A 10,131-nucleotide genomic window follows, 5' to 3' on the forward strand; every position below is an offset into this window, starting at 1 on the left:
TGATAGGCAGGTGGGGTTCTATCGGTACCACTTCCCTTCTCTATGTTGGAAGTGGTGCACTGTACAGCCAAGGACTCCAGGCAGGGAACACAGCAGCATCCACAGGTGATGAGGAGAACAAGGAAGATTCTTTAAGATGGTGCATCATCTGATTATTAAACATAATGTTCTTTTTTTTAAAAGAAGCTGAAGATCCTTGAAGCTGAAGATCATTGCCTCAAATCTCATGCATATTTCCCCATACTAAGCCAATAGAGCATCAATATATCAATAACATCTGTTATTTAAGTTCTCCTCTTAATAATAGTTAAAGAAATGCTTAAAGCAAGTAACACATAGTACATTTCAACCTTCAAAAAAACATTGCTTGTTTTAAGTGTTAACATATCTTTTGTATTTTAATTAAATTCAATCAAATAGTCCTCATTTAATAAGAAGTAACCAGCTACACTAAAAGCTTGTAAAATATCATCAGTAGTGTGAAAAGTTAATGATCCGTGCTAAATTAAGATCCCTTGTAATATATTCCAGGCATGTAATAAAAGACAACCCTATTTTGTCTCAAACCAAAAACTGTAAATTATGATTATGAGAAATGTTTAGAGATTATTACCTTGGATCAACAATTACACATAGAACTTGAAATTAACAATTTTTACCATACTTTTATCCTTTTTCGATTCTTGTCATACTGGAGGAGAAAAACACATTAGTCAGATGTGAGACAAACGGAGTGATAATCATTCAGGCAAACAAAACATTTCTGTAAACTGCAGAGAGTCCTAACACCCCTCCTGCATCAAGCCTGCACTTGTTTCGTAAAACTTCTTACACCAGGAGATGGGTTTTAGAGGGGTTTTTAAAACCCAGTCATCAAATAGCAGAGGTCAAAATGCAAAGGCAGTAAACTATGAATGTGCTATAAATAAGCTAAGGTGAAGAAAAAGTGGCATCACACAATTCGATAATTCAAGAAAAACCATTAAAAACTACCAAGTTTTGTTGGCAGCCATTTTGTCTCCAACCTGCAGACAGAGGGAAGTCCCAGGGGTGGACCCGGAGCCCAGGCCACATGACCAGAGGTGAAGAATCCAGGACTAACCATGGCAACAGACAAACAGGACCACCTCTGAGTCTCAGTCCAACTTTACACGTGATGTTCCATTTGCCCCATCAGAAACTGTCCAGGGCAGCATTTCATTCCCGCTGTGCAGAAAAATCTGGACAAAGTTTGTGGCCCCACTTGACAGAGAGTGTGGGAGAGACTGAGAGATACAGCAGAAGAATCATTGTTTTCAAACCTCCGTCTCATGTCGGGCAGAAGCCGTTGGTCTTTTCTGCCATAGGAGACCCTCAGAAATTGTGCCTGGGTCTCGTTCCCCAGCCAGGTGTTTCCTCAGAGATCACAGCCAAACATCCAATGCGAGATCCTGTAAGCTGCAATCCGCCGTCACGTGACAACAGGAAAAAGCAATCCAACCTCACTTGGAAGAATTGTCCAATAGGTCTTGGCCCTCAAACAGGAGTCCAGCAGAAGATAGCACAATTCATATGTGTAGAAAGAGCAAATGTCCATGTCAGCGTGATTAAGAACAGCGGAGGCCTGAAGCCGAAGCTACACGATCCCCCTTTTCTCACCTCCTCAGACGGCCCTGAACCCGCAAAACTCTGCCCCCACAGCCCCTGTCAGACCTCAGGAAGCAGCACTGCTAGAGTAAAACACAAAGTAAATTAATAAAAAAGAAGTGTATGCCACCTTTTACTCACATAATTATAAATTAAATTTATTTTCGGTAGCTTGTGATGTATATCAAGAGTTGCCTCTATTTTTGTTTTTATTTTCAGCCAGGCTCAGGATCACTGGAGCAGCTCAGATAACGGTACACTGCCTCAGTCCCTGAGCTCCAAAGAAAAAGGAAAAATAGAAATGCGTTAAGATGATTCACCCTAAGATGTGTCAGAATTAACCGATTATGGAATCAACATCTCTCACAAAGTTAAACTCTCATCTACAAAAAAATCATTAAAAATGTAAACAAAATTTAGTATTTCCATCTACGTACACTTTTCAGAAGTTGGTTATTCAAATGCATATGTAAATTAATTATTTAATAATTAATAGAAATATTACTGTTATCCTGACATTTTTCAAAACTGCTTTTATTGTTTTTATTTATGTATTATGTTTTGCTTTAAGAATTCAAAAAATATATTCACATTTTATCTGATTTTTATAGTACTTTTAACCAAGATTTTCTCAATGATAACAACTACATCCAACTGTAACTATGTATAATTAAAAATTAGAACTGATGCAGGAAATTTATCAATAATTTCTATGCAAATAAACATGGCATAGGTATTGATTTAAGCTATTCAATTTTAAATTACCTAATTTAGTAAGAGCTTCTATATCACAGACACCCTATTTTACTCAAGCAGGAAAGCACTGTAAGGGCTCATTAAATAAATTCACAATACACCAAAGTCAAATGAATAAATTCTAAATTCTTGATTAACAAATTCATAATTAACCGTATCTATAAGCCAACCAGGAATTAGGGTCTATTTCTCCTTTACCACCTAAAGGATAACCCTAATCCTAATAATAATAATAAAAATGAAAAGTAAAATAAAAAATTTCAAACTAAATGAGACAGTCTCTTACTCAATAAATTCTATCTAGTTTTAAACCAAAGCTGTAATGTGATTACTCCTGTTCTAACATATTAATTCCCACTTTGAAGTAATGTAACCAAATTATCTACATTTGAAATAATAAATTGTCTCGAGACAAGAATATGTTGTAACCAATTTAATGAACCTTAATTGAATCTGGAGCTTTTTCATAATCTCCCTTTGAATCATGCACCTACTCATATTTATTTACCAATCCTGTACCCTCTTTAGACATTTTAAAGTGACCAATTTTCAAATGAAAAGAAATCATGTTTTTGATAAGATAAGAGAGAAAATTTTTGGTTAGTCCATGATAAAATTCAGGTCTGCTTCAATTGAGAAACCTCAATTTCTCAAATTTCTTTAAGTTTAAATTTGAATCCATCAACATCCAAGCAAAATTTCTAAAATTTCAACACATTAAATAATGTTCATCCTACATACAGTTAATTTTACCACATGTGAAAATAGTGGATTGTGCAGGATTAGTTTGAATACTAATCCAACTAATTGAATGCTAATCTCTCTTGCAGGAGAGACTGTTGTCAGGGAGGAACCACGCCATAAATTATTATTTGAATATTTTTATTGGTTTTCAACAAAGTAGATTACTAACCCAAACATTCAAATCCACACATCCGTTACAGAACATAAAAAAAAAAAATTAAAAAAAAGGGAAGGTTGACTTAGTTAGTTTCATGCTGAGTTGCCTGATTGGCTGGAAGTCCCTCAATGTGACACAAGAATGGCCGCCATACTTTGTAAAATTTGTCAGCAGAACCCTGCACAGCATATCTCTGTTGTTCAACTTTGAGATTTGAAAGCATGTCCTTAATCCATTGTTTATAGGAGGGAGGTGCCTCTTTTTTCCATGATAGAAGTATGAGTCAACGAGCAACCAATGTGGAAAAGGCTACAGCTGAAGCTTGTCGGGTGGACACACAATATGTCCGAGGAACAACCCCAAATATTGCAGAAAGAGGATTCGGCGGAATATTAATATTCCACGATTTCGACAGGGTCTTAAAGATAGCTCTCCAGAANTGCTTTCCTCAAAATAGCCTCCTTCTCGTTGAAGTAGTGGCATTTGATCACGATGGCTCGTGGAGGCGCGTCTCCGCCGACTGGTTTGCTGCGCAGAGTGCGGTGTGCCCGGTCCAGGAGTGGAGTCGAAGCAAGCTGTAATGTCTCCTTCAGAAGTTCAGCCACAAAGCCAAACATAAGCTTCCCCTCTTCACGCCCCTCTTTTACACCCACGATACGCAGATTGATCCACGATACGAGGACCTGGAGGACCTGGCCTCCAGGTCCTCGCAGCGAATTTTCAGGGTTGCTAGCTCTTGTTTCATGGCCGATATGTCTACCTCCATAGCATGGATCGAATCCGAGTGGGTCGCAGTAGCAGTCTCAAGTTCCGCAACGCGGCCCATGGTGTCATCTATTTTGGATTCCATCCTTCCCAGAGCACATTGTAATTCTTGAAGTTTATCTGTGTGTACCTTTGCCGTAGTTGTTAGCGTGGCCATCAGTTCACCGCACAGTCCACCAATAGCAGTTAGCACTTCATCATGGCCGCTAGCATTAGCTTCTTGGGGTTCGACTTGGGGGTTACGCTGTTTGGGCATTTTGCTGGTGTATGCCTACCTTTTTGCTCCCTTAAGTAGTAATGTTCTTAGTCTAATGCAAGACCAGCGCTGAAATTGAGTTATTTTGAGCCAAAATTGAGGGTCCAGTCGGAGCTCAGTTCAACGTGTCCTCACATGGCTCTGCTCAAACCGGAAGTCCGGAACCACGCCATAAATTAACTCTGGCACACAGGCCGCGTCTACAACGAGCAGGCAGTGGAGGACACATCTCAAGTTATCTCCCACAGAGAAACGCTAACACTTAAAGAAAACAAACTAACAACGCATAATTAATTGGAATTTAATTAGAATACCATTTAGTTGAAATTAACATGACTTGAACTAGTCTAATTTGTAGTTTTATATTAACAGCACAGGTATTGTCTAAATCAGGTTAAATTTGTAACACTAAGTTAGTCAAACATATAATCAATACTAGTATAAAATTAGAAAATGTCTAGAATGAATGTGTTTCTATTAAAAACTGTTCAGGTATGTTCTATAAGTGTCTTAATTCTTAAAATCTGCGCTTTTATCTAAGAGAATGGAAGAGTTCTGAACCACTTTGCTTACCAGGCTTCATGTCAATTTAAAATTACTGCAGAACAACGAGACAGAGGTCTTTCAGAAAATACCTATATTCTTCCCAAAACCATTTTATCTGTTGAAGAACAGCAAACATACGCTGTCCATGGGACACAGAGACAGAAGCTCCAACATAATAACAAAATGAGTGCACACATACAGACACAACATGACCGCGCGCATACAGATATACGAACCAACAATTTATAATGCCCAAACACCAACCATAACATTTAAACCAAACTGCAATCAACAGAAAAGAATACATTTACACAAAATGTTTGCTCTGCAGCAGCACCTTTCACTCTCAGTCGTTTTTTGTTTTTTTACACACACAATTGCTCCCTGCGCTTTTCATACACACAGTTGATCCCACCGCTTTTCACCCGTGAGAATAATGCACACACACAAACTACCCTAATTGGATGCAAAAACTAAATTCCAACGCGGCCACAGTCAAGCAACTGCCTTTCTTCTGTGACTCAGATCAACTTTAATCTTCTTCTATTATCCTCTATTCTAATTCTTATGTGGCCATTGTCATCATTTACATTTCTTCGATGGCACAGATCAGCTGATCTTGTTATAGTTCAGATGCAGCCCTCCTACCAATTGTTGAGGATGGAAAATCCTAACCGATGAATCAAAATTTGTACTGACACATGGAGCATAAAATCAGTCAACAAAATCATTAAGATTTTACTTATTTTATTCACTTTCAGCACTGAAAGTAGCTTTGCTTTTACCATTACATTCCAGAAGAGTTTCTAAAAAAGTCTGCACAGCGTCTGAAGGGACTGCCAGCGTATTTGCTGGCGTATTACGGCGGACTGCCGTATTAGAAGCCTGGCAGTCCGTCAGGCTTCTAATACGCTGGGAGAAACCCTGGTGAAACTTCTAACAGTGTGTTTTCTTTTCTTCCAGACATGCTCTCTTGAGTGTGAAGGTGTGATGGACACCCAGAGACTTCGCATGTGCCAGGACTTTTTAACTGAGAGTGACGACAATGTTTCTGTGGATGCTGACCCCCTTCAACAGCCAAGCCAGAAAGCTGTGGATGCAATGATGATTGAGGAGGCTGTCCGTTTACCTAAACATCAAATTGATAAAAAGTATGGTGGTTTTATGAAACGTTATGGAGGTTTCCTGTCTCGTCGTTCATCATCTGCCCAGAGGGCACTGAATAACCTGGAGAACAACAATGACGAAGAGGACACCCGACTGGGAATCTTAAAGATCATTGGTGCTACAAAAGATCATGACATTGAGGAAAGTAGGGATGAAATGGAGGCAGTGAAGAGGTATGCAGGCTTCAACCACCATAGTAAAGGGGATGTGATAAAAGGCAGTCTTTTTGAGGCAGTTTTGGGTCATGCTCTTAAAAAGCGCTACGGAGGGTTCATGAGGCGGGTTGGAAGGCCTGAATGGCTTGTGGACAACAGCAAGAATGGTGAAGCTCCAAAAACGTCTGGGGAAAAAGAAAGTGGGCGAAAAAAGAGGTATGGGGGCTTCATGGATTAGGAGCTAAAGTGGTAACCTCTTGTTATGGAAATTTCGTCTATCTTAACATGAAGACACTGAATCAATAAAATGACAGAATTGCACATCTTGTCGTGTAGTTTATTGTCACCTCTGCCTACACAGGACTGGTATACAAAAACATTTTGCATCTGCCTACTTTCATATCCTCTTGTATTTACACTGCAGGCCCAGTTCATACATAGTTCAAAAACATAAACCTCAATCTTCTTTTCCTCAGTAAGTGAGTCAACACTCTGAGCACAAAGTTTAAAGTGTGACACCACAAACCCCCCTTTTAATTCCACAAAAAAAATTACCTAAAAGAATGGAAAACCTTAAACAAAATCAATAGCAAAAATAAGTTAAACAATATATGTATATCAAAAGTAACAAAAAAAATGTTTGATTTAGAGGTCATCACAGGCAATTGTTTTTGCGAGGAGTTTTCCTCTGGTTGTAGCAGACCACATTCAAGCAAAACTTATGTAAAACATAGGTATGACAATTAAGCATACAAAAATCTAACTTGAGACAAATAAATCAACAGTTAAACATTTCTGCTCATTTGTGTCTTCATTTTGTGTGTGTGTACTTTGCATACAGTAGAAAGTCACTCACCCCATAGAGGTTCAAGAACATACAAAGTGGGGTAGTATGGAAACCTCAAACTGCTGGTGAAAACTATTTAAGATACAAATAAAACAGGTTTCTTAAAAGAACAATGCACACATTTTAGTAGTACATCCAACCACTGACAATGCTGCAACACTATGGTGCAAAAGGAACAAAGGCTTTACTGAAAAAGCTTAATCAGTCTCCAGGAAGATGTTCAGGTAACACACAAGTCCACACCTCACCGTGGTGTGGACATAATTTCCCACATTGGCAGTACTACCTAAGGTGAAATCAGACCAATCCAAATACTGTGCTCCAAATGCAGAAATCATTTGGAAGCTCAACATTTGGTATGACTGTGATAAAGATAATCTCCCAGTCAATGCTTGAAAACACATTGTCTGGTTTGTCAGGACATATAAAATTCCCGATCTGGAAGCATCATAAGCATCAAAAGTAAATTCAACCTGGAAAGACTCTCACAGAGAGAGAGTGGTATTAGAAAGTTTAATTGACAAATAAAAGTCTTTGGCGCTCTGATCCAGGAGGAACCGCTGGTAACCGCTGTCAGAGAGAATAAGCAGCTATGTATGAAGATTAGAAACATCTTCCCTTCTTGGGCCTGGACACTGGTAGAATGCCGAAGACTGAATGGATATTGAAGAAGTCTTGAGCTGAAGGTGGAGGAAGGTTGAAGCTCAGCAAATGAGTGGAAGCAGATGAACAGCTGGACCTTATCAAGGGAGGGACGCTTGATGCTTGGAGGAGGAGACCTTCACCGATAGGTTGGAATTGAAGGCGCATGACGACATCTTTGGTTGAGCAGGTGAGATGAATAGTCTTCCAGTTTGAATTTACACCGAGGCTTCATGTGTCAGATTGTGAGGAAATGAAATCCCTCTTGTGATTCTAAAAGCCTATTAGAATTATGATAATTCAATTTCATTAAGTTTAAGCAGAAACTATAAACGTTTTAATTAAATGTATTAACTGTTTGTTCATTTACAGAACTATGTTGCTGTTACTGATGTTATTAAAATCAAATCCTTTAAGAGGGTCCTTTGTCCTTTTTCTTTTCCTGACATTGTAACCCTAAGTGGAAAAGACAGACTCTGGATCCTTCACTGTCATTGATATGGCAATGGGGCACAGCACTGTAGCAATTATTGTCACCCATGCTCATTAGAAGAACACCCCCTTTTGTAAACACTCCTTCCTGCATCTCCAAATGGTTACCATTACAGGAAAGCTACTTTTACAATCTGAGATGTATATCTGCAATTTTACAGCTTTGACATAGTCAGCAGTTACTTCCTTTACTGAAATGTTTTATAAATAATCAACCATATCGATTTCTCTCTATGAGATAAATTTAATTGTAGAATTACCCAATGCTTCTTCCAATACCCTTTAAAAAAACGGGTTTTATTGTTCTAAAATCTTTTAACCAGCGCTAAACTTTGAAGGATGGTATGAACAATAATTCTTCACATCTATTTTCAACATTGATCAACAATTTTAATAGTATTGTTCACAAAATGTGTTCACGTATCACTATAAAATCTATAAAGAATAATTTTACAATCATAAGTGTCAGGATTAATTACTGAAAATACTTTATCTATTTCGAAAATGCTTCAACAATCACAGAATTTTATATTATTTTTTTTTACCTTCATGTTTAGTAATTCCCTGAATTTCTTGCAGTTCAGGGAATTGTCCTTTTTTTTTTTGCTTTCTTGTAGCAGAATATATTAGTTTTTTTGTCATTTATGAACATCATCTTTGTGAGTGGCTCCTTTAGAGGTCCAGAAATCTTCTTCTCCATGGGGAGCAAAGTTCTACGTATTTCAGGGTTATTCCTGGATGAGTATTACAAATGTCTACTTTACTTTGCAGACAAAGTAAAATCTACATTTGGTGTGCAGAACAGATCCCTAAGCATTTTGGTAAATATATTGCATCAAAAGGTTTTAGGAGTAAATTTACATTTTGCACTAGTAAACACAGTCATCTACAAATGCAGATCCCCGCAAACATTTTTTTGTGAATTAATAAGTCGTATGGCAGTCTTTATCAAATGCAGCACAATCAAAACGTGTCCACGGGACTGCATAGGTCACTGCACCAGAAATGATAGGGTATGCACTTTATATTAAGCATATCCTAACATTATTACTACACTATAGACATACACAGCTTCAATCCCACATAATATTGCTACTAACATACTCTATTTAGCATGGATTAATAAAAACAGTGTTATTAAACTGAAATAGTTTAAAGTATAAGGACTGTGGTTGGAAAATTATTCTAAATTAACATCTGTTAATCATGTTAAATACTTGTGAACTCTCATCAAAAGAACTTGTTTGGCTATGGGGGAATTTTTCTGCCATAATCCAAGCACACATGTTCAGTCTGAAAACAGGACTTCATGTCTTTCTCCTCAAAGCTTGTAATGATTGCACTCAGAACTTCTCCTCGCACTTAATTTCTGCTTGGAGCTGTGTGGACTTGTTTCAACCATTTTACAATACAAACTGGATTCATTGGAAAGAATGAAAGAAAATAACGTAATTTTTACGAGCAGAATTACTTAACTTTGCAGCCAGAAACTAGCTTCTAAACAACCGAGAATTTAGCTAAATTGGCCTGAACCACTGATTGTTATGTTCTTAGTGTAGCTAACGTTTTCATATTGTGTTTTGTAATGAGAGAGAGCTGAGGAGAGGGGAAGTTCAGGGGATTTAGTGAGGAAAGGTCAGTCAGGATCAGAGCTGGAGCTGCTGTTCTTCAGTCTCTGTTTCCCAGCTCAGCTTCACCATGTCAGTATTTAACTATAAAGATGCTACGAGTCAGAGCCCAACATGCTGAAAATATCTTTTTTCTGAATTTGAAGGAATCAGATATGTATTTTCTATTCCACTTTTGGATAATTTCTCTTTTATCCTTGGCTTTAGCCTGTGTACCAGGATGTCTCAGAAGTCATTGGAGTTCTCCTAGTTTGACCAGCAGACTGAACTCCTGCCTGTGGGCAGTTTTCCCAGTATTATATGTATAAATGTAACAGCTCTGTCTTTACCCGTCCGTCCTGTTATGCACA

At 38.0% G+C, this 10,131-nt stretch overlaps 1 protein-coding gene and 2 long non-coding RNA genes across 3 annotated transcripts in view; 2 read left to right on the top strand and 1 right to left on the bottom strand.

Annotated features, from left to right (window-relative positions):
• The window catches only part of LOC107834589 (uncharacterized), an 18,534-nt gene extending 12,913 nt beyond the window's left edge, over positions 1-5,621 (top strand). The window contains exon 3 of the long non-coding RNA XR_001660388.1: positions 5,612-5,621. This is a non-coding gene — a long non-coding RNA (uncharacterized LOC107834589). The remainder of the gene's footprint in view (positions 1-5,611) is intronic.
• The window catches only part of LOC103130804 (proenkephalin-A-like), a 26,446-nt gene extending 19,953 nt beyond the window's left edge, over positions 1-6,493 (top strand). The window contains exon 3 of the mRNA XM_007542309.2: positions 5,814-6,493. Coding sequence (XP_007542371.1) covers positions 5,814-6,410 — 597 coding nt within the window. The 3' untranslated portion in view covers positions 6,411-6,493. The remainder of the gene's footprint in view (positions 1-5,813) is intronic.
• The window catches only part of LOC107834587 (uncharacterized), a 14,743-nt gene continuing 4,842 nt past the window's right edge, over positions 231-10,131 (bottom strand). The window contains exons 2-3 of the long non-coding RNA XR_001660386.1: positions 2,248-2,256; positions 231-638 (exon numbers count right to left, since the gene is read on the bottom strand). This is a non-coding gene — a long non-coding RNA (uncharacterized LOC107834587). The remainder of the gene's footprint in view (positions 639-2,247; positions 2,257-10,131) is intronic.

The sequence above is a fragment of the Poecilia formosa genome, unplaced genomic scaffold (assembly GCF_000485575.1).
Source record: "Poecilia formosa unplaced genomic scaffold, Poecilia_formosa-5.1.2 Scaffold678, whole genome shotgun sequence".
Classification (NCBI taxonomy): Eukaryota; Metazoa; Chordata; class Actinopteri; order Cyprinodontiformes; family Poeciliidae; genus Poecilia; species Poecilia formosa.